This window comes from Megascapheus bottae, chromosome 24 (genome assembly GCF_031878675.1).
Source record: "Megascapheus bottae isolate mThoBot1 chromosome 24, mThoBot2.hap1, whole genome shotgun sequence".
Lineage (NCBI taxonomy): Eukaryota > Metazoa > Chordata > Mammalia > Rodentia > Geomyidae > Megascapheus > Megascapheus bottae.
Genome location: NC_143532.1, coordinates 1,414,651 through 1,438,753, shown reverse-complemented (window position 1 = coordinate 1,438,753; position 24,103 = coordinate 1,414,651). Strand labels below are relative to the sequence as shown.

General features: G+C 55.2%; 1 protein-coding gene across 1 annotated transcript in view; it reads right to left on the bottom strand.

Annotated features, from left to right (window-relative positions):
• Nucleotides 1–3,920: 3,920 nt before the first annotated feature.
• Nucleotides 3,921–24,103, bottom strand: part of Zcchc14 (zinc finger CCHC-type containing 14) — a 45,797-nt gene continuing 25,614 nt past the window's right edge. The window contains exons 3-13 of the mRNA XM_090357165.1: nt 17,316–17,389; nt 12,986–13,057; nt 10,646–10,755; nt 10,091–10,185; nt 9,955–10,009; nt 8,756–9,038; nt 7,749–7,840; nt 7,491–7,603; nt 6,863–7,003; nt 5,244–6,695; nt 3,921–4,440 (exon numbers count right to left, since the gene is read on the bottom strand). Coding sequence (XP_090213291.1) covers nt 4,385–4,440; nt 5,244–6,695; nt 6,863–7,003; nt 7,491–7,603; nt 7,749–7,840; nt 8,756–9,038; nt 9,955–10,009; nt 10,091–10,185; nt 10,646–10,755; nt 12,986–13,057; nt 17,316–17,389 — 2,543 coding nt within the window. The 3' untranslated portion in view covers nt 3,921–4,384. The remainder of the gene's footprint in view (nt 4,441–5,243; nt 6,696–6,862; nt 7,004–7,490; nt 7,604–7,748; nt 7,841–8,755; nt 9,039–9,954; nt 10,010–10,090; nt 10,186–10,645; nt 10,756–12,985; nt 13,058–17,315; nt 17,390–24,103) is intronic.

Genomic DNA, 24,103 nt, shown 5'->3' with positions numbered 1-24,103 from the left:
AGGTTCTTGTGTATTCAGCAGAAACCGGAGTTCCACGCGACACTCAGCTTTGGAGAACCCTGTTATTTAACCTAGGCTTGTTTTGTTTTTAGATCTTAGAAGTTTAAAAATAAAATACTTTGCATCCCAAGTTGCCAATAAACTAAGCCTGAATTCCGATTGTTTTGACGTTCCTTTCCTCCCCCAGTAGGCACTTGCAGTTCCAGCAGTGGCCTCCAAGCAGTCGGGGGACCCTGGGGCTCGAGCCTGCCGCCTCCTCCTTCTCTCCAGGCTTTTCACAAAGCAGGGTCAGGGACTGAAAAGGGCTTTTCTCCTCGGCTTGCTTCCCCCTCCCCGACCCTGGAGGTAGCACTTCCCTGCTGGGCTTAAAGTAAGTATGCAGATGTGATCGAAGTTTCCCACCCGTGTGAGCGGAGTCCCTCAGGAGAATAGCCGCCTGTAGCAGCAGTGGAGTCACTGTGGAAGCAGCCTGCTGCGCTGGAGGGAGGGCGCTGCAACGGGCGGGCGGCCCCAGAGCCACAGCCCCTGCCGCAGCAGCGTACGATCCCCAGTGTGTGTGTGTGCATTCTCAGCCTGTTTTGTTAGCTTGTATGTTGTGTCAGATTCTGTGTCTACTGTGTCATCAAGAAGGTTCCTACAGCACTGCTTAATCATGCTGGTGGCAGCCTTCAAATAAGTACACATTGAATGCACTAAATGAAGACAGGCGTCACTAAAACCGCATGGAAGGTGCTTGGCGGACCAGCGCGGAGCTCTGGGAGCAGTGGAGGGACACTGGACAGGCCACGCCCTGGCACGACAGGCCCTGCGGGAAGTGGGCCATGTAGGCGTGGAGGACCCAGTCTCACATGCACTCACCAGGCTGCTTCCTTACTGGAAGCACGGGGCCGTGTCTCCAGTTCTGGGAGGACACTGTTGCCTGGTAGCAACCGGCAATCCTGGACCCGGTGGCCAGGATAGGGTCCTAGGTTGGCTACCTAGAAGTCAAACAGGCAGACTTCCTTGAATTTTTTATTTTCAGTACATTAAATTTACTCATAAAAACATTCTAAAAATGTACAATTTTTCCTTTTTAACAAAGTATAATAAAACATAAAAACCCCAAAAACAGAATACTTGACATTTACAATTCAAAATCAAATTAGAATATTAAATATTTACAAAACTATATTTTTTAAAAATATTTATAAAGTTACATGCAAGTGTGTAGAATTGACAAAAGAATGGCTCAAAAACGGGAGGGTTTCCTTCATTCCTACAAAGAAATCATGTCCAGGAGAAGCTGGGAAGGGCTTCGGTCTCGGTGCCAAAGCTGTACTCTGTGTGCGCATAAGGACCGACCTGGCTCCGAGGCCCCTCTGGGCCACGCAAGGCCCCTGGGGGAGCACAGCAGGGACCTGGACCTTTGACCTCCACCAGCACAGTATGTGGTGTTCTAAAATATTGCCAAGTGTTGCTCAAAGATGCCCACTTCTGCTGGGACCTTGGGACTGCAGCAGTAAAGCCTCTTCAGAGCCCTGTGGTTTGTCCTTGGGGAGCCTAGAAAGGACAGCCGCCTGCTCAGCTTCCCTGGACCAACCTCAGGAAGGAGGCTGAGCGGGGAGGCAGCTCCCCCAGCCTCTTAAGACTTGAGCAGGTAATGCCGCCAGAGGCCGGGGTGTAAAACCAGCATGGCACCAGACCAGACACCAGAGAGCAGGAAGAGTGGCACGGAAGGTGGTAGCCACGAGGGTGCGAGAGTGGCCATGCTTGTGGAAACGTGGCAGCACATGACACCAGGCAAAGGTCCTGCCACTGGGATAGCCTCAGCACCCAGCGCGTGGTGCCAGAGGTGGGATATTCTCACGACCCCATTAGCACACTGACTCCAGTCCTCTAGAGTGGACAGACGATGCTGGCTTTTTAATCCCCAGTTACGTATATGCACTTAAGAAAGTATTCTATGTAAGTGCTAGCTCCGTGTCCTCAGTGCTCTTTAGCAAGGAGGAGTTTTAGCATAAAATACTCCCCAATCTTCATTCAATATTACCATGGAATAAAAATTAGAAAATAAGGTAAATTGAATATTTTGGTTAAAAAAGCAAAATAGCTGTTTTATCCCCACACTGTTCTGTCCACCCCACGCCTTCCTGCAGAAGGCGAGGCCAGCAGCAGGGCCGCCACTGGGGCCGAGCCCGCCAGAGCCCGGTGAAGGGGAGCCGTCTCCTGCCGCGTGAGGTGCTGTCCTCTGACCCTGGCTGCTTTCGGAGAGAAATCCATCAGGCAGAGACAACACTGCCAGCAAGTCTCCCCAGGCAGGTCCCAGCGTGGGGTCCATGAAGCCACCAGATCCTGGGCGGGTGGGCCTTGGGTATGCAGTTCTCCACGGCCACACGGGCCTTCCCAGGCAGCTGGCCGAAGGGCCTGGACGACGGAGGACCCATCTGTTAACTTCTAACACCAACGCAGCTAAAGGCTAGCGACTAAGACAAAAAACTTAAATATGATTGTTTTCTTCTGCTATGAGACAGTCTCCAACAATTCACTGTGTTGAAATAGGATTTATTTAAAATATTTCTTTGTTTAAAAAAAAAAAAAAAACAAAAATTTAAAAGTTTGGCTTTCAGCACATATCCAGGCCACTGTAACGGCCCTCAGAAATATTAAAATCGTAAACATCAGTTGAAGTCTTCCTTATTAACACAACACGACAAACTCCAGTCTGGGACTCTTTAAGGCAAAGTTGTGTCAGTCAGGTCCTGTCCGGCGTGCTGTAGTGTTTGTGACGCCAAGGTCCGTGTCTAGCGCTCAGCTCTGGTCCACGCCCCGTCCTTCAGAAACTCGTGGAGCACTGTGCCAGTAACAGAGAATACAGGGCTATCAATTCTGCATTGCATAGAAATAAAACTACTAAAAGAATACTACAAAACCCTACTAAAAGCCTTCATTTAAAAATGTAACAACTTTCTGCTTTAGTTAGTGCACCACACGCCTTCTAGAGCTTTCTTTTGACTCACACCAATCTGGCATGCCACTGTTGTCCTCCGGTCTGAAGAAGGGTCTGAGAGTTGCAGTTTTCTTCTCCGTAGTATTCAACTGGAAAATTCCCGGCAAGACCTCACCCATCAGTATCTTAACAACGAAGGCTTTAGCATTTCAGATGTTACTGAGCAGAAACTTCCCTTTTGTCTTGAAGACTGAAGTTCCTAATTCTGAACCAAAATGCTTCCGTCCCAATGGGAAAAGCAGAAACCCACAGGACTGCGATTTCCTGCTGAGGTCAGGACCTCACGCAGCCCCAGCTGTGCTGGCCGAGCGGCTTCTCTGAGTCTCATCTCTTTCTACTGAAGTTTTCTAGGTAATTTTTAACGGAATTAACTATAAATACACAGCTTAATACAAAGGAAGTTGACAGGAGAAAAGTTTCAAATCTTCTGCTTATAAATCACAGGACTGTATTAGTGTTGAAATGTCTGTGCCTCAAGCGTGGCTCCGTCAGCAGTAAGCCCGGGCGGGGTCCTTGGGAGCCCCCAAGGGACACAACAACGCGCTGGCTTTCCTAACAAGAGCATCCTTCCGACAGCTCACAAAGCCAGGTGTTCCCGTATCCTGCAGGGGTTGTCTGGTGGAGAGCACAGATTCGGAGCCACCGGCGGGCGGAGGAGGGATGGTCTTTTGGACCCTTAGAAAGGAAGTTGTTGAGAGTAAACTATTCCTATTTATTATTGTAGGGTTTATTATTTTCAGGAAAAAAAAAAAACCAACTGAAAGCCTGGAACTGCTACAAGTGCTTGAAGAAGGGAAAGCGTGCTAACCAACACCTCTGCGGTGCGCTCAGTCAAGCAGCCTGCTGGTGGTGGCGCTGAGTGGCGTGGCTGGAGTCTGGCCCTGACGGCTCTCTGGGCGTCTGTCTCCCAGAGCGCACAGAGCAGAGGGCTGCTGCCGCCGCTGCCGCCAGGTACATTCCTCTGTAGTGCAATCCTTAGAATCCCAGAGATCAGTGCCTCGTCACTTTAGGAGAAAAACAAGACAGACAGACATCTTCCCTAACCAGGCGGTGGAGGGCCCTCCGGGGGTCTCCGTCCGGACTGCATAGCTGCCCTGGAGTTGAGTGTGAGCCTAGAAGGAGCAGCAAGGGGGTGCTCTTGGACAAGGAGGCCTCGGCAGCCAGCGCTCCGGCCCTGGAGAGGCCCCAGGCGAGTCCTGACACAAGCTCCCGTCTAGGATTTTGGCAATAAGATTGAGTTTGATGCACTTCTACGCTAGATGTTCTATCCAGTCTAGTAAAATAAAGCACCTTTGGATTAAAAGTATTAAGCTCAACAGCAACTAGACTTCTCAGTTTTGTATTTACTTCTCCTTATGTCTCCATGGCTTAATAATGTTCTGTTGCCAGAGAAAAATATCAGTCTGTGGAGTCCAGACTTTCTGCCGGAGGGGCGTATTTCAACCTAAAAGTACCTAGAGAGAGGGAAAGAGAGGTCAGGTTGGAATCACTGCAGACACACACAAACCGCTGGCTGGCCCTGCCGTTCTAGTCCTGACCACACGCCAGGAGGACACGGCCAGAGAGCCTCCGCCAGCCTCCTTTCAGGCTCTGCGCCGCTCGGTACCGGGGAGCAGGACGAGTGGTCTCGGGAGCTGGAGCCTGCCTCTAGGAGGGACCCCACGCACTCCCCTCCCCACCAGGCCTCTCAACAAGGGGAGCAGAACTAACGACGTCTACCTTTTCTTTATTCCCAAAAGAATAAAAGCTGGTGTCGGGAAGGCACCAGACACCTGGGGACTGACTCCAGGCAGCAGAGGAAGCGAGGGGTGAGGCCACGGAAAGCCAGGTGGGAAGCACACAGCCACAGGCAGCGTGGGGCAGACAGCACCGGGCACTGTGGGACGTGGCGGGAACCCGGGTCCCCCATGCTCCAGCCTTGGGCTCCCGCGGTCACCTCCTTGGGACGTCTGAGCGACAGCTGGGACGTCCGACACAGCCCTTATTGCCAGGCTGCAGCGGCTCACACCTGAGGATGGCGGCTCGAAGCCAGCCCAGGCAGGGACGTCTGGGAGACTCTTATCCCCAATAAACCGCTCAGAAAAAGCCAGAAGTGCCCCTGGGGCACAAGCCTTGAGCACGGAGGCTCAGGGACGCACCCAGGCCTTGAGCTCAAGGCCCAAGACCGAGGGGAATAAAAGTGATTCATCTTCAAACACCCAAGCGACTGTGGCGCTCTGCCGGCAGGGTGGCAAGCGCCGGGGCAGCGCGGGCTTACCTTGCCGGTTGGAGTCCATGGACGGCTGTTTGCAGTCCTGGGCGCGGTGGCCCGTGGCCCCGCAGTTGTAACAGGACAGGTTCCCGCCCTTCTTGTGGCTGGAGCCATTGCTGCTGGCCACCAGTCCCTGGCTTTGGTAGAGCCCCGCGGCCCCGGCCATCAAGTTCTGCACGGGCGGCACCGTGAAGGTGGACTGCCCGGCCAGCACGGGCTCCGGGGGGACACTGCCGCCGTAGGGAGCGTGTACCACGGGGAAGCTGGAGCCCCCGTACTGCTGGGCGCCCACGTAGCCGCTGCCACACACGGGGCTGAAGGGCAGGAAGGGGAAGGTGAACACCGAGGGGCCCGAGAACGGGTGCTGGAAGTAGCTGGCGTAGCTGACGGTCAGGCCGCTGGAGCCGCAGCTGCCGCTGCACCCGCAGGAGGTGCACACGAGGCAGCCGGGCGGGGGGGCAGGCGGCGCCGGGGGCGGGGGCGGCGGGTGCTGGTGGTGGTGGTGGTGGCTCTGGCTGGACGCGGGAAGGCTGCCTGTGGAGCCGCCCCCGCCCCCGCTGTAGAAGGTGTTGTCGGGGACGGAGGAGAGTGCGGGGCTGGAGCTGGGCGCCGGGCAGCTGGGCAGCGCGGCGAGGCTGGCGAAGGACGTGGAGGGGTGGCTGCTGGGGGAGGCAGTGTTGCTGCTGGCGCAGAAGCTGCCCTGCAGCGGCCCCACGGGCACGCTGCTCACGGCGGGGAAGGCAACTTTGGTGTTGGCTGTGTACAGAGCAGGGCGGGGGCTGACGAGGGCGGGGGCCACGCTGAGCTGCGCGCTGTTGGGACAGGAGGGCTGCCCGGGGGCAGCCTCCGCAGGGACGGGCGGGGACGACAGCAGCAGCTTGATGGGCGGCCGGGCCACGTGCAGCACAGCGCCGGGCGTCCCGGCCGGGGCAGAGCTGGTCTCCACGGCCAGGGCCGGCTGCGGTGCTGTCTTCAGCGCCCTATCCAGGGCGGTGGCGGGCACCACTTTGGCCCGAGGACCAAAAGAGACTGTGGGTGACACGGAGCTGTTCTCCGCAAGTCCCGAGAGGACCTGCACGGGGGGGTGGGGCACCGCTGAGGGCAGGGCATCCAGGGTCACACTGCCCAAGCTCTTGTCCACTCTGGTACCGCTCCGGGGACCGGGCCCCTTGTTCCTGTCTTCTAAGGACAGAAGCGAGTGCACGGAAGACGAGAGGAGCTTCACGTCGGCGCTGCCGCGGTCCGACTTGTGCACGGAACTCAGCACTCGAACGGGTGCCAGGTGTGTGGCTGTGGGCATCAGCTGGGGAGGCAGAGGGTGGTGGCCTGCGGGGCCGGAGCCGGCCTCGTTCTGCACCGGCAGGACCTGGGCCGTGGGCCTGGCGGTGTTGGAGGGGAAGTGACTCAGCAGCACCACGGGCTTCTCCTTGTCAGCAGCCTCGGCCTGCACCTCCACGCCTGGACACAGAGGGAGGGGCCCTCAGCACAGGGCTGCCTGGCGGGGGGGGGGGGCACCCCACACCTGGGGCAAAACCCCGCCCCCAGCCAGGCAGCCCACCACCCCTGGGCCACACGGGAGGGGCCCCTCAGCACCGGGGCGCAGCCTCGGCGGCAGGGACACTTACCCCGGTCGTTCTCCTCAGCGCTGTCGGAGCTCTCCTCCCGGGCCTGCGCGCCCATGGGGCTGGAGGAGGAGCTGGAGTACTCGGAGGAGCTGCCTTCCCGGGGCATCTGGCGAGGTGGGGGCTCCACCTCCACACGGAGCTCTGCAGGCAGAGGATACAGGTCAGCACCAGTGCTGGCAGCAGGGCAGCAACGACTCCCTAAGCAGCCACACACAGCAGACGTGGGCGCTTCTCCTGGAGAAGCTCTCCTCCAACTCTCTACCCATCAAGACACTGTCCCCGTTCCCTGAGAGAGAAGTGCTGCGAGCACAAGGCCCAGAGCCGGCAGAGCCAGCCACAGGGTCCTGACCGCGTCTGGCTCACACCCTCCGCACAGAGGTCAGGCCCTCACCGTCAGCCTGAGTAACGGTGCCATGTCTACTCTCCTGTCCTCGAGGACCGAGGTCACAATCACAAGGACCATCAGAGCGTGCTGCGCACGACAACTGAACCACACAGCCCAGGGTGTGGAAGCAGAGGCCGCTGTCCAGAAGTGCTCGTACGGGCGGGCACCCGTGAAGAGGAGATGCCAACACGGGCAAGGGCTGGCACACCTGCGCAGGCCCGGCATGGCAGCCGCCGTGCCTACCTGCTGTGTGGTTGTTGCGCCCCACGTGGCTGGTCGGGGGAACTCGTGCTACTCCACTGCTGGGGACAGAGGACGGGGCCGTGGAGCTCAGACACCGCCTCTCCGACTTCTCCCTGTCAAACAGAAGGAAGAAAGGAGCAAGGGCACCGACGGTCTGAGCCCACCCGCACACGACCCTGACGCCAGAGCTGCCTCCTCTATGGCAGGAGCCCCACGAGGCAGGAACACACACGCATTCTGCCCCTGCTGTATACTCACTTTTCTAGCTCCAGTTGAGTCTTGAGTTTTTTCTTTGCTCCCATGGTGAGGGACTCAAATTTATTCAGATCTTCCTCAGTAAGGCTCAGGAACTTAGGAGAAACAAATCACAAAGTAACGTGGTGCTGTGGCTCAACTGGTAGAGCTGCAGAGCTCAGGGACAGTGCCCAGGCCCAGAGTTCAAGGCCCAGGACTGGCAAAAAATTGAAAACAAAACACTGCCCTACACTGAAACACAGTAAGAGACCAAACCTAACCCATCCACCACCATCCACACAGTCCAGGCGTCCCTGCAGTGGAGCCTGGTCTGTTCAGGCGCCTGCCACACGCAGCAGGTCCTCACGAGAGGCGCAGAGGCTGCGGGTGGACAGGTGGTGGCAGTCATGAGTGAGCCCAAGGTGCTGCGGCGCCCCTGCTCTGCTGCCTCCCGCAGCCTCGTGACTAGCCACCGCTAGCAGAATCACCTCTAAGACGGTTAAATCCTAAAGCAAGGATAGTGTGTATGCACTAAAATAAATTAAAAAAGAACGTAGAGCCCCGAGGCCATTCTGTCCAGCAGGGGGAGTCTGGAGTTCAAATACCCATAGGTCAGTAACATCAAGATTCAAAACATTTCACAATTTTAACCACGAAAAACAATTCCCTTCATCCGAAGTCTTTATAGTAAGAGGGCAGAAGGCTGAACGTTTGCTCATTCGGCCGCGTCCAGCCCTTCGGTGCGGCCGAGTCGGGGAGAGCTCCCACTCTTCTGGCCATCGCGGTCTGGGCCCGGCCTGCTCCTCTCACAGAGAAGGTGGAGAGGAGGGGTGTGCGGCGCTGGAACCCACACTTCACCCAGTGACTTGTCCAGATGCCAGCTACCGACAAGAGCCAGGTAACGTGCTGTGACCCGCTCCCGCAGCAGGCGGCCACCACACCAACCCACCGCCACCACAGCTCTTCCCTGTCCTCCCGCCCTACTACCCGGCCCCCGATCCCTCTAGGAATGAGGCCAGCAGCCGACTCACCTTCTCCATGGTGAGCTGTTTAAAGACGGGGTAATACTTGTGCAAACGCAGCTTCCTCAGCCAGTCTAAGATTCCATTTTGTTCCTGGGGCTGTGGGGCCTGCAGACTGGGTGGCATCAGGATGGTGGGTGAGGCGTCCACCTGGGCCCGGTAGGCCAGTGCAGGGCCTGGGCCCGCTGCATGCGAACAGTGGGGCAAGGCGGCGGCCATGCCGGCAGAGTGCTGCAGGTGGTGCTGAGTGCCGCTCTGTGCAGATGGGATGCCAGCCACTCCACACACAGGCCTGCGAGGCAGGGGACAGGCAGAGGCGACTTGTCCAGGGCTGGCAATGGTATCAGGGACCTCTGCTGGAGGTGTCCTCAGACCAGCGGCCATGCCTGGACACACTCACCGCCCTGCCCCTTCATCCCTGGATACATACACACACACACCCTGCCCCTTCACGCCTAGACACACACACACACACACACACACACACACACACACACACACACACACACACACACACACACACACACACACACACACACACACACACACACACCCTGCCCCTGGCCAGATGCCTGCCCGTCTCTAGCTCCTCACACTCACACTGGGAGATTCCCCAGCGCTCCTTCGCTGCCCTGCCCCTTCACAGAGCTTCTCCAAGTACGTGCCCCACAGGAGGGCACAGCTTTCCCACGTGCCCCACAGGCACACCGCTGTGTGTTCCAGGCACACAGACACCAGACAGGTGGCTGACATGCCTGCTTCACGGCTTCTCCTGAACTGTTTGTTTTTATTCGTAGTGCTGGTTTCAGGGCTTGAACTCAGGGCCTGGATGTTGTCTCTGAGCTTTTTCCGCTCAAGGCTGGCCTCTACCCCTGGAGCCACAGTTCCACTTAAGCTTTTACGAGCAGCGTATTGGAGGCAGTCTCACACTTTCCTGCCAGTTCCTGGGATCCGAGACATGAGCCACCAGAGCCCCACACTTTGTGGCTTCTACGTAAGAAGACAATGGTGACAAAGCCCACGTGAGAGCTGACTCCACCACGCTGAGAGAACCCTAAGTCTGGACATGCAGGGAGTTGGAATCATGTCCTCCTGGTTCCCCTCTCAACACTGTCCAGGATGCAGACAGAAAGACTAACGACTGGGGATGGCTGGTCACCTGCGCAGAGCGCAAAGGCCGGGAGTGGACCCGCAGAAAGGCTTCTCACCTTCCAGACACGCCCAGCATGGTTCCTACTTTAGGAAGAGAGGGGTTGCCAGGACCTGTGAACGGGAAAGAAAGCTTGGTGAGGACTTACTGGCAGTAAAGCCTGTTACTTTTACTTTGTCATCTAAAAGGCTTACCTGGACTCTGAAGCTGCTGGGTAGGGGAAGAGGTGCTGAAAAACCTCTTAGCATGGTCATTTTTCAGTATGTGAGAAGGCAGTGAAGCCAAGTATCTAAAACGAAACAAAAGGTTTCATCAGTGCTAACCAACACTGAGACACTCTGAGCAGGCGCCACGAACTAACCTCCCCTGCCCCAGCTCCGTCCAGGCTGCCTCCTCCCGCTCTCCCTCCCAGGGCCCACATGGTGGCCACAAGCCCAGCGGGACTCCTGCGCTGCGGAGGGGACCCTCGGCCAGGCCCGCTACTGCAGCGCCCATGGGGCATCAGTGTGTGAGCAGTGAGTGTGTGTGTGCGTGTGCCATGGGCACTGTGGGCGAGCAAACATGATGTTGCAGAGAACCCTTCTCCTCGACGACCGTCACTGTTCATGTCCACCCTCACAGGCAGAGGAGCCAGAGTCACCTCACCAAGAAGTCTGCCACACAAAACCTCCCTTTACTCCCCAACCATCCCCGAGCCCTGGAGGTGATCGGGGACCCTGCTGGCCTGAGCCCGGGAGAGCCACGCCTACCTCAGGCCCGCATCCAGATCCACATGGTTTCGCGCCACATAGAAGGAATCTGAGCCAGCCAAGCACGGGATGAGTTTGTCCACATTCTCTTCTGGGTGAAGCTGAGATAACTGAAGAAGACAGGAGAGCTACCAGCAGGGCTCAGGCAGGGGCTACAGGGCCAGCTCTGGGGAAGCACAGCGGCACCTCCCCGGCTCCTGGGAGGGACGGAAGGCCCAGAGGACAGCCTCACCACAGCCAAATGGCAGAGAGCTGAGCTGCAAGGCCAGCTACCAAAGGAACTCGTACAGGGACACCCTCCCCCAGCCCCCAAGCTCTCTTCCAAGGAGGGAGAGAGGCCTCGGGTGGCACAGGTGCCCTGGGGATGGGAAGGAGTGAGGATAACTGCTCAAAGACCCTCAGTCCCCAGAGGAGAGGCAGGGGCAATACTTGCCTGCCTATGCCATCAGGGTCTGGAAGAACCCCAGAGAAAGGGGGAGAGGGGAGGTGGAGTCTGCATCTAGAACCTCCACACAAAAGCAGTCAAGAACTCTTCAGAGGGCCTGGAGTTTAGCCTAGTGGTAGAGTGCTTGCCTAGCATGCACAAGGACCCGGGTTCAATTCCTTGGTACCACATACACAGAAAAAAGCCAGAAGAGGTGCTGAGGCTCAAGTGGTGGAGCTCTAGCCTTGAGAAAGTCCAAGGACAGTGCTCAGGCCCTGAGTTCATGGCCCAGGACTGGCAAAAAAAAAAAAAGAACTCTTCAGGCATCACAGGATGGTCGAGACCTGAATAAGCAGGCCTTGGAAGGCCCTGCAATGCCCAGCTCAATTCTAGGCCCCGGCGGCGGCAGCAGCCACAGCCACAACCCACCACTTGGCAGTGCCTGAAAGGGTAACCATGGCGACGACATTTGCCTGCAACATCTGTCTGGACTGACTCAAAGCCCTACACATGCTGTTTCCCTAGTATTCAGTCTCCTTCCAACATTTCCATCCAGATTTACCAAGCACACACAAGGAAGGTGGGGTTGGGGTGGTGGGGTTGGGGCGGTAGGAGGGGGGGAACTACTGCCAGGACAGTCATTCCAACCAGGCAGACGTGACCCAGACATTGGAATGGTATTAGACCAGGACTAAGAGGACTATGGAGAGCTGGGTGCTGGTGGCTCTCGTCTGTAATCCTAGCTCCTCAGGAGGTCGAGATCTGACAATCAAGGTTCAAAGCCAGCTGGTGAGACTCATCTCCAATTAACCAGCAGAAAAACCAGAAGGGGTGCTGTGGCTCTAAGTGGTAAAGTGCTAGTCTTGAGCAAAAGAGTTCAGGGACAGCATCCAGGCCCTGAGTTCAAGGCACAGGACAAAATACATACATGTATGCATGCATGCATCCATCCATCAACAAAATCACCACAGGGATAGCAAAAAAGATGGGCAACCAACACGCTCGGTCAAGGGGTGATTCCACAGCAGGATGCCCCCAACACCAGAGAGACCAGGTGGGAGCCCTGGAGGAAGAAGACCCCCGCCCAGGCATGGACACCTAGACCCAAGGCCAGCAGCAGGTCAAGGTCCTGTCAGAATGACGAGGGGGTGGCACAGGGGAAGAGTCACTGTTCTCAACACAGGGTCTGCGCCCCTGGCACTCCCAGTGCCTGGTGGGCCAAGCAGACATCATCCTGCGTGTGACCCGCACACTCAGTGATCTCGGGTGTATCTCGGTTGACTGTGATTTTCTGAATCAGTGTTGCTCGGGAAGCAAGACCTTGCCATCTTCTTGCCTCGAGTACTGATATCACAGGGGGGCCTTACTATGGCCTGCTTGGGCTGGATTTTACGAGCCCACGGTCAGGGGTCGGGGGGGGGGCCTCCTGGTGTATCCATGATTCCTGTGTGCACCCATAGTGCACAGAGAGGCAAAGAGGTATTTGTTTAAAGTAGAACTTTGTCCAAATGTAATTTGTTGAGCCATTTAAAACAAAACAGAGAGGGCTGGGAGTTTGGCCTAGTGGTTAAAGTGCTTGCCTAGCATGCATGAAGACCCGGGTTCGATTCCTCGGTACCACATACATAGAAAAAAGCCGGAAGTGGTGCTGAGGCTCAAGTGGTAGAGCTCTAGCCTTGAGAAAGTCCAAGGACGGTGCTCAGGCCCTGATCTCAAGCCCAGGACTGACTGGCCAAAAACAACAACAACAACAAAAAAAACAAAACCAAAAAAGCATACTGGCCACAGACCGAGACTCTCATGGTGGGCTCTGCCCGGGGGCACCTGTGCTGAAGGAGAGGAGAAGCAGAGGAGTGAGGGGCCACACCTCTGTGTGCAGCACGGCAACCTGACTGACGAGTGTTTCATCACCTCACCTTTGAAATAAACTCCGTCACTTCTGAGGAAGATTTGGTTACGGACGTTACTGAAGAATCAGACCACAAGACCTTGAAGAAAAACCAACAAGCCTTAGAGTCAGACCCCGCTCTCCCCCACGCACACATCCAGAGCTACTGCCTACAGGGGCTTACTTGCGATGTGACTGGCAAGAGGTGAACTTTGTGCCCCCCATCTGCCCCCGCCCCTCGCCCCGTGCAACATAGGAAGGCCGGTCACTCAGCCCAGTCACGCTCCTCCTGACTGGTTCTTGCCCAAACACCAACCAAGTGTTGAATCCCGGTGGAGTTCAAGTATGCTCTCCACAGTCCGGAAACATCACTCGTGGCTCGACTGCCTGTGTGTGCCAGGCGTGCCTTCTCAAGACCAGCCCTTCTGGGCACAGAGCCACGAGGCTCCAGAGGCCAGCCCATCCCAGAAAGCAAGGGCCCAGGCTGCTGCAGGCGTATGGCAGATGCATCCAGACTACAGCCCTCGGCCCAGGAGGGTGCGAGGCTCCTCCGAGGAGCAGCGGCAGTCTCCCAGGGGAAGAGAGTGCCAGTGTGCAGGGCTCCACAGGGCTCTGAGGACCGGGGGCTGCTGGAAGCAGGAGGCCTGCAGCTCCCTCCAGCCTAGGCATCTCCTGTCTGCTGTCTCCTGCACACTGGAAGGGCCTTCTCTGCACGTGGCCTTGCACACACACTTGGAAAGGCCACCACGAGCCATGCAGGAGGACAGGAGGCAGCCAACGAAAAGAAACACAAGATACACACTTGGCCCCAAACCCAGAAGCCATTGATGAGGTTCAGGTCATTTTCCAAAATGGAGACCACACATGTGTTCCACCAGGAGCAGGCATGGAGACGGCACAGCCAAGACCCCAGCCTCAGCCCTGCCACGGGGCCCTCGGGCGCTCCCAGGTCACACCGCAGGGCTCAGTCACGTCCTCCCTGGACCCACGAGAGGAGGAGCGGAGGAAAACCCTACAGCAACCCAAACGCTGGGGCCACGGGCCGCAATACCTCGCCTGCCAGCTTGAAATGTTCAAGCCCACGTGCACAGAGGAAGCCCTGCCACCCACTGCCCATCTCCACCACCAGACCACACTCTGCCTAACCTCCCCAAGACACAGACAGCAGCAGCCAGGCGACACGACTGCCAGACCACATTCATGCTCACGTGGGTCTCGTGTCCACCACGACATGCTCCCGAGAGAGGGGACTGCCACCCAGGAGGCCCCGGGTGACGGGCGCCGGTGCCCCACGTTGGTGCTGTCCCCTCCAGGCTTCCCAGCTCAAGTGTGCGCTCACACTCAGTCCCACTCCCTCACTGCCCGTTGGGGACAGGCCCCCAAAGAAGAGGCTCTCTCAGTGCGGGGTTGCCCCTGCTCTAGCCACCATGCTGGGTACAAACGCACTGCCGTGGCGGCACGGCGGCTCTCACTACTCCCCCGAGCAGCGCAGCCACTCACCCAAAAGGAACAAGGCAGCGGAGGAGAAGAGGAGGCCCCCGCTGCACCCTCACACAACTAACGAGGGCTGGGACGTAGTTCAGTGGCAATGCGCTCGCCTATCAAGTGCTGTGTCCTGGGTTCAATCCCCAATACCAAAAAAACAAAAAGACAGGGAAAAAAAACCCCACTGGCTATTCCATCCCAGGGAGCAGAGAGCCACGGCCCAAGGGAGGGGTGAAGGACGAAGGAAGGACCCTGTGGAAAGAAGGCTCCCACAGATGGCAGGTTACAAACAGCACAAAAAAGAAAGGAAGGAAAAAATGGGGCAAACAGAAGCAACAGCTAAAGGAGAGGCCTTGTGATCGGTGGTGCAGTCTGACGAGACAGGGAAAGCAAACCTGGAGAGAACTCCAAATCCTCTAGCTGGTAAATCCATGACCAGGAACCAAGAGACTGCTCTCAGCTGGGCCTGAATCTAAGGACCCTGAAGCTGGAGGTGGAGCCATGACTCGAGTGGGAGGGCGCCAGCACCATCTCTCCCAGCAGGAATCCTATCCAAGATACTCGAGCTCCTCCAGGCCTGGTGGCACAGGACCGACTGCAGCACCAAGAAGTGGAGGCAAATTTCAAATTCAGTGTCAGCCTAGACTGACAGGGAGCCTGTGTCAAAAAAGCTAATCCCAAAACAGTAACAACAAAACAGCCCCAGAAGAAAGGTGCCAGTTAAGGCAAACTGCAAGAAAGAAAGGTGCCTGAAGCAAGGCATGGGGGCTCACACCGGTAATCCTAGCTCCTCAGGAGGCTAAAGTCTGAGGATCAAGGTTCAAACCCAGCCTGGGCACAAAAGACTATGAGACTCTTATCTCCAATTAACCTCTAGAACATGGGAAGTGGCGCTGTGGCTCAGGGGTAGGGTGGTAGCTTTGAGCTCAAGAGCTCAGGGATAGCTCCTAGGCCCAGAGTTCAAGCCCCACGACCAAAAAAAAAAAAAAAAAAAAAAAGGTGCCTGAGTGGGGGGTTAGGAGCCTTGGGTGTCTGGGGCCAGAGGTCTACAGCACTATCTGAGGAATGGGGCAGGGATCTAGGTTCCTATCACCAACCAAAAAGGCAGCTCCAGGAAAATCGAGTGCCAAATGCTCAGCTTACAGGCATGCGTCACTATGTCTGGCTAATTAATAATGTTTTCGAATAAAAACTTATAGCCAGGTGTGGTGGCTCATACCTGTAGTACTAGCTATTCTGCAGGCTGAGATCTGAGGGTCGCAGTTCAAAGCTAGCCTGGACAGAAAAGTTTGCATGAGACTCTAATTGACAATAAACGATCAGAAATCCAGAAGTGGTACTGTGGTTGAAGTGGCAGTCTTGAGCAAAAGAGCTCAGAGACAGCGGCCAAGCCAAGCTCAAGAAAATAAATAAAATTTAAAGAATTGGGCTGGGAGTTTGGTGTAGTGGTAGAGTGCTTGCCTAGCATTCATAAAGAACCAGTTCCTGGGTACCACATACGGTGCTGGCTCAGTGGCAGAGCTCTAGCCTTTAGAAAGCCCAGGGACAGTGCTCAGGCCCCGAGTTCAAGCCTTAGGACTGGCAAAAAAAAAAACACATTTTTGTAACAAACTTAAATCATGTTTGGAAAAAAAAAAAAGAAAACAATAAGTATGTATTATATGCTTAGCCTAAAGTTCAATTCATATTTATAATGTATTGTCACAGCAACTGACCATACATAAGTTCTATCCTGTATTTCTTGCACACCAGCTTGTTACCATCCGTGACTAGTAACAATTCCAATCCTAGTAAAACAAAACAAAGCCACCCTACTTTTCTGGGCACCAGTGACACCTGTAAACTTAGCTTCTCAGGAGGCTGAGATCTGAGGATTGCAGCCAGACTGGACAGAAAAGTCCACTCTAATTAAACTCTGGGGGATGTAGGGGGACCCAGAACTGAAGCTGTGCCTCAAGTAGCAGAGTGCCAGCTGTGATCAAAAAAGCAAGCCTGAGCTTGAAGTTCTGAGCTCAAGCTCCAGTGGCAATGCGTGCATGCGCGCGCGCACACACATACACACACGCACTATACACACACACGCACTACACACACACGCACACGCACACGCATGCATACACACACACACACACACACACACACACACACACACCTACTTAGCTTATTCATGGAGGTGATCTTGCTAACTTTTGGCCCAAGGTCGTCTCTCCATCTTCCCATCTCTGCTTCCCAATTAGCTGGTATTAGCACAGTCACATCACATCTCCTGGGGCCAGGGGTGAGCACAAGCTCCTTTGGGGTCCAATTTGCATTCTGAGTTCCCCCCACTCCTGGTCTTCAGGAACCAGGCAGCAGAGCCCAGCTGTGACTGCAGACAATGAGGCTAGGGGCCTCATCCTAGAGGGCTGGGATTCCTGCCTCTGCTGCCGCCCTGAGAGCTCCAGATGCGGGAGGAACGAGCCCTGCCTCGAGGTCTCCAAGCCCTCCACACAGTCCATCTCATTCCCCTTGGTTCTTCACGGCCTTGAGTCTGGTGATCTGTGACCAGCACCCAAGAGACACCTGACACAGGACAAAGGCTGCATCCACCCAATCCACTCCTGCCAGCTCTGGCTCCGAGAACGCTCGCTCACCACATGGCTTTCCCCTGAACACTTTGCAGAGCCCCAGGGCCTGTGCTGGCAGAGCCTGCCCCCCCAAGGAGGCCCACCCTCCCTCACCACCCACCACCTGCGCAGGACAGCCCAGCAGAGCAGCACTCAGCACCAGCTGTGCTTCTCAAAGGCACAGCCTGCTCAGGTAGATAAAGTATCTGTCGGCAGACAGGTCCCCTTCCTGTCCCTTAGAGGAGGAAGAAAAGTTCAGCATCTTACCTCAAAGGAGCATTCGACACTCCTGTCACTTTTTGTGTGTGACAATCCCTTCAGGTCTATCTTTTCAACACTCACTGCAAAAGCAAACAAACAAAATCAAGACAAAATTATGAGAGGGTGAACTGGGCTCGGTGGCTCATGCCTGCAATTCTACTCAGGAGGCTGAGATCTGAGGATCAAGGTTCAAAGCCAGCCCAGCACTAAAGTCCCCAAGACTCTTATTTCAATCACCAGAAAACCGGAAGTGGCGCTGTGGCTCAAGGGTAGGGTGGCAGCCTTAAGCTCTGAAGAGCTCAGGGACAGCACCCAGGCCCAGAGTTCAAGCCCCAGGATCCACCAAAAAAAAAATTCCGCGAGTGAAGTAGAGCAGAGGGTACAAAAGTGATGGGTCTGCTAGACCTGTTCTGGGGTGACCCCTGGGCACCCCACGAGGCAGCCATGACCCTGGTCCCAGCACGGCCGCAGCAGCTCACTGACCAGGGCCCGTGAAAGTTGAAACTGCCCTAGGAAGCAGTGTGCCAACTCCAAGCCCCAGGGTGGGGCTCACGGCAGATACCGCAGCCTCCGACATTTGGGCTCCAGGTGGTTAGGTTGGGATTCTGGTGCTTGAGCTGGGGCTTGAACGCAGAGCCTTGGTGCTAGCTTAGCTTTGTCACTTGAGCCACAGCTCCACATCTGGCTTTTTTGGATGCTTGCTTGGTGATAGAAGTCTCACTGACTTTCCTGTCCAGACCCTCAGATCTCAGGCTCTTGAGGAGCTAGGATTCCTCACCCCGGAGCCGCCGTGCTCAGCCTTCAGACTCTGACACATGAAGCTTCAAGCACTGCTTCAAAATGAGCCCAAATGTGAGCCTGTGAAAAGCCTGGGCGCCCGGGTCCCCACCCTCCCTCAGTACAAGTACTCGGGACCAAGCAGGACAGCAGCCTGGGCGCCTGTGTCCCCACCTTCCCTCAGTTCAAGTACTGGGGACCAAGCAGGACAGCAGCCTGGGCGCCGGTGTCCCCACCCTCCCCATTCCCAGCTCACATGGCCCGCCACGTGAAGCCTAGGAAGGCCCCTGGAAGAGGAGGAGGGCTGTGAGGGCATCACCAGCTAGGATTAGAGGTGTGGGCCTCGGCGCTCCTTACCCCTCCATCACCACTGACCGTCTCAGAGTAACCACCATTTCCATGCAGCTGAATGAATTTCATCGTGGGCTAGTACTAGAACTGGAACTCCGAGCCTTACCTTCTTACTCAGCTCTTTTGCTCATGGCTAGTGCTCTGCCTCTTAAGCCACACCTCCAGCCCAGCTTTTTTTTTTTTTTTTTTTTGCCAGTCCTGGGCTTGAGCTCAGGGTCTGAGCACTGGCCTTGGACTTTCTCAAGGATAGAACTCTACCACTTGAGCCTCAGCACCACTTCCAGCTTTTTTCTATGTATGTGGTACCAAGGAATCAAACCCGGGTCGTCGTGCATGCTAGGCAAGCACTCTACCACTAGGCCACACTCCCGGCCCCAGCCTGGCTTTTTTCTGATTCATTGAAGATGGAGTCATAGACTTTTCTGCACAGGCTGGCTTCAAACCATGATCCTTGTATCTCAGCCTTCTGAGTAGCTAGGAATTCAGGCTTGAGCTGCAAGAGCCTGGCTTCTACTCCTAGTACATTTGGGGTCTTTCCTTTCTCTGTATGCATAGATGAGCAAGGAGTTTAAAAACATAAATCCTGGGCCAGGAGCGTGACCTAGCGGCAGAGTGCTGGCCTAGCAGGCACGAAGCCCTGTTTCAATTCTTCCCTACCACATACTCGGAAGCCGGAAGTAGTGCCATGGCTTAAGGGGTAGGGTGGTAGCCTTGAGCTGCAGTAGTGATGATGGAACTGTAAGAAGGGGTGTTAGACAATACTGTAGGGGCTGCGAAGGCCATGCCTGTCATGCACAAAGGCCTGGGTTCCCCGCTTTAGTACCACATGTGTGAGTGGGGCAGACATCACGGATGGCCCTCTTTTACAAGGCAGAAAGCCAGTGTGAGACTGGTGGAGCCACCTGCTGCTGCTGAATGTTCTTGTCACAGCATAATGGTGGACTCCAGAAAATGGAGGTGAGCAGCCCTCTCCTCCCCTATGCCTAGCAGGAGGGACCCAGCCACAATGGCCCTGGGATGAGTGGGGGCAGATCAGAGCAGCAACACTACCCATCAAGTCAAGAAAGCTCAGGCTGAACAGAACAGCCTAAGGGAACCCTGCGGAGAAGGCCTGGAGCCAGATGTACCACCGGACATGGCCTTTTCAGCCCGAATGCCAAGGCGTGTGAGCAGCCCTGAGCAGGCCCACTGCAGCCCCACGCTACTAGAGAGCCACGCGGGCACCAAGCCGGGGCAGGAGGGCCCAACTTGGGGGGAGGAGGCAGGAAGCCCACTCACTGAATAAGACAGTGGCCTCTGTAGCCTATTTCAATGCCACACTGCTCAACGGGCCAGCATAAATCATGGCGAAACATTTTTTCAAGCGCTCTATCTGCCTCCTAGTGCTGCTTGGAACACTGAATCCTAAAGATGCCCAGCGGTCCGAGTATTCCAAGCTCCCAGGCTTCCTGTTACTCACAACCGCCTGGTTTTAGCTCTGTGACTCCCAGATCAACCCGGCACTCGGGGCTTTGCTCATTGACTGGCTCCACAGCTGAGCCCCGCCTCCAGCCCTGCAGCGTCTCACTCTGCACCTGGGCAGTGAATGTGACGCACCCTCCACCATCTCTCAAACTTGACTTCAGCCTCCCAGGTGGACAGGGTCACAGGTGCGGGTCACAGGTGGGATGCCTTGGCACTCACACTCCCCCTGCCTTAGCCTTGAGTGCTTAGATCACAGGCAGACCTACCTACCAGAAGATGTTTGCAGTGTTACCTGGGAGAAAAGCTCTTTCCTACCAAGAAGAGTGCTTCCAGTCCATCTTGTGGAAACTCTTTCAGAGAACTGCAGGCTTTGTCCGGGTGGGCTTGCCCTTGATAATTACACTTTATCACACCCTTTCCTACGGCACAGTGTCTTGCTTCAACTTGCCTCGGAAGCTCCTTGAATTTTAGCTCCATCATGCTAATAAAGCTGCATCCTTTTACAGACTGTGGACCTGAGCTCAGCCCACAAGAGTAGAGGGGGGGGGGGGCAGGGCCTGCTGGGTTAGAGACAAAAAGGAAGCAGCCTGCCTGCTCTGTGTGCTCATTTGCCACAGTTGTGGCTGATGGCGCCTCCTTCTGCGGAAGTAAACTTTGCCTTATGGAGTCTACTGTCTCTCTCTCTCTTTCTCTCTCTCTCTGCCCAAAAAGAATAGTAATCATTTGCTAATTTGGAATGGTAACCCCTTGAGACATACCACTCTATAATAACAAAACATATTTAAAATAATATACAATGTAAATATTAAACACATACACACACCTGTCTTTAAAAAACAAAACAAAACAAAACTAGGGGCCAGGAGCGTGGCCTAGCAGTAGAGTGCTTGCCTAGCATGCATGAAGCCCCGGGTTCAATTCTCAGTACTGCATACACAGAAAAAGCCAGAAGTGGTACCTGTGGCTCAAGTGGTAGAGCTCTGGCCTTGAGAAAACCCAAGGACAGTGAGTTCAAGCCTCAGCACTGGCAACAAAAAAAAAAAAGAAGGAAAGAAGGAAGGAAGGAAGGAAGGAAGGAAGGAAGGAAGGAAGGAAGGAAGGAAGGAAGGAAAGAAAGAAAGAAAGAAAGAAAGAAAGAGCACGCACTGGGGGCCTTACCTTCTGAATGCATGAAATGCATTGTTTTACATCAGGTTTTACAATTACATTCTATACTGAGTATAAAATACATAAAATGCTAAGACTCCAGTGCAGAAACAACCCTTCCAGGAGGAGATACAATCTGCACAAAACAGGGAGGCAGCTCATCCTTCCATCTCACACTCGCAGGACCCAGACGACACAGAGCATAGGGCTTAGTGTGAGGCCATGAGGTGCCAATTTCTCTATGTATTGTTTTTGCTTGTTTGTTTAAGTATTAATTGGGGGAGAATTTACATAGAGCAAAAGCCAAGTGAGGGCCTGGGTAGATGCACAGGTGCTCCTGAGTGGAGACGGCACCCGGGCACTGCACAGGGCTCTCTTTACCACCCCCCCTCTCTTCGTGTAAGCAGCTCTAACTCTACCGCTTTCACCCAGAGTTATTTTAGTTTTATTTTTTGCCAGTCCTGGGGCTTCAGCTCAGAGCCTGAGCAATCCTTGGACACTTTTTGCTCAAAGCTAGGACTCTACCACTTGAGCCACGGTACCACTTCTGGCTTTTTCTGTGTATGAATATTAGAATAGAACCCAGGGCTTCATGCACGATAGGAGAGCACTCTACCACTAGGCCATGCTCCCAGCTTTTTATTTCTGTCGGTCGTGGGGCTTGAAATCTGGGCCTGGGCGCTGTCCCTGAGCATTTTTTTTTTTTTTTTTGCCAGTCCTGGGCTTGAGCTCAGGGCCTGAGCACTGTCCTTGGACTTTCTTAAGGCTAGAGCTCCACCACTTGAGCCTCAGCACCACTTCCAGCTTTTTTCTATATGTGGTACCGAGGAATTGAACCTGGGTCTTCATGCATGCTAGGCAAGCACTTTAACCACTAGGCCAAACTCCCAGCCCCCCTGAGCATTTTTTGATCAAGGTTAGTACTCTACCACTTGAGCCACAGCGCCACATGCAGTTTTCTGGTGGTCAACTGGAGGATAAGAGTCTCACAGACTGTCCTGCCCAGGCTGGCTCTGAACTGTGATCCTCAGATCTCAGCCTCCTGAGTAGCCAGGATGACAGGCGTGAGCCACTGCACCCGGTCAGATCCCCTTGTGTCCTCGTTCATGGTTCCCGTCTTTGACTGACTGAGTTCCAGCCCACTGTGTAAACATGGGCAGCTTATGCCCAAGAGTAACTCTCTGGGGATGCAGTCCCTACCCCACCGCCACAGGCCAGGCAGGCTTCTTGTCCGGGGGCACAGCGGCTCCACCCTCCTCACAAGCCTCAGCCCCTCCATCCCCTCCCACAGAGCCAGCTGGGAAGACACTGTGTTTCCCTCACAGCGCACAATCACAGTGCTTCTCTCACAACTGACTTCCTGCACATACTAGCTATCCAAAGAGGGTTTCTCAGCACCGTACACACATGCACACAGAGCGTGTCCCCGTCAGCCGCACTTCTCGGTACACTGAGTCTTTTTCTTCTTGCTCCATTCACAGCTTTCTCTGAACTGCCACAGGGCTTGTTCCCACCCTTTCTGCTTGCTCCGTCAAAGCATGTCACCTGGGTCTTCCACAGGCATCGCCCCTGGCGCCCCCCTTGAGTGGCTTTTGCACAAAGGGTGAGTGAACGACACCCACAACCCTTGGCACACACGAGAGCGACGGGTTACTTGTGTAGACAGAATTCTGGGATCAAAGCAGCGTGCACTAAGGTTCCCTGCATGCCACGGTTCTGGCGGCCCAGCTCTGTCGAGAGCATCTGAGCAAACCTCTCTCCTCAAGCTTGCGGCCATAGGAACATCCACTCATTTCCATGCAGAGGCTCCAGCAGGGCAGCCAGACTGTGCCTGTCCTGGCCCCAGGGCATGCCGTGCTGTTCAACAGTCAGACCCTGGCTGGACGCTGGTGGCTCCCACCTATCAGTGAGATCTGAGGGTCTCAGTTCAAAGCCAGGCTAGATAAGAAGATCCATGAGACTCATCTTCAAGGAACCACCAAAACAGCAAATGGAACTGCGGCGCCATCTCCCGTATACAGGGAACTTACTAACCGCATCCTAGCTTTGAGCAAAAAAGCTCAGACACAATGCCTACGCCATGAGTTCAGGCCCTAGGACCGGCACACAAAACAGCAGCATGCCCAGGTGGGAAGGAGGCTACAGAGAAGCTTCCACACGACTCATGTCATCAGGGTAGCACCTATCAGCAAGGCTTCCAAGAGCCAACGGCTCTCAGCAGCACTGGGCCACCAGCTCTTTTGAGAAACAGAACACAGTGTTGTGGGCTTCAGGCAACAGGGGATGGGACTGACCACAACCCGGAAACAACCTGTCAAGATCCCCTGTGCTAGGTATGCATATGTCGTAAGGAGGAAAAGTGCCAACCTAGGACCCTCCCTGGCACCTGGCAGACAGGACTGTGTGGAGAAGACGCACACACAGGCTCCAGAGTAGGGACAGCTCAGCTCCCTGGCTGGCCCAAGCCAGGCACAGCAGGGAGAGGACTACTCGGGGTCAGGGCAAGCCAGGCCGGCATTCCACTTCCACCCAGGTCAGTCTGGACCCGAGGGCTGTGTCCTGGGCTTTCAGGAGTGCAGTATCCCGTGGTGCTGTGAGAAGGAGACATCTGCAGACAGAGCGTCCCTCCAGAAGCCAGACCCTTCCAGGCCAAGTGGTGGGGCCTTTCCAGAAATGTCTTCTCCAAATTGCTTCCAGTTGAATGGCGGAATTCTATGTGCCCAATAATAAAGAGCCAAAACTTTGTCAAAGAGAAATCATGATATATGAGTAATGTTGAAGACAGGAGGAAGATGGAAGAGAATCAGTATGGTTTTCTAGAATGGACACCTCCCAGCCCAATTCCCTAACAACACCAAGAGAGAAGCTATGCAACCAGGGCAGACGCTGCCTGCCTTACCATCCTGAATACAGCTCTTACTTCAAACCAAAAAAAAAAAAAAAAAATCCCAGACATGGGTGGTTCACACTTGTCAGGCTTGCCACTCAGGAGGCTAGGGCTTGAGGATCGTGGTTCAAACCCAGCCTGCACAGGGAATCCTACAAGACTCTTACTT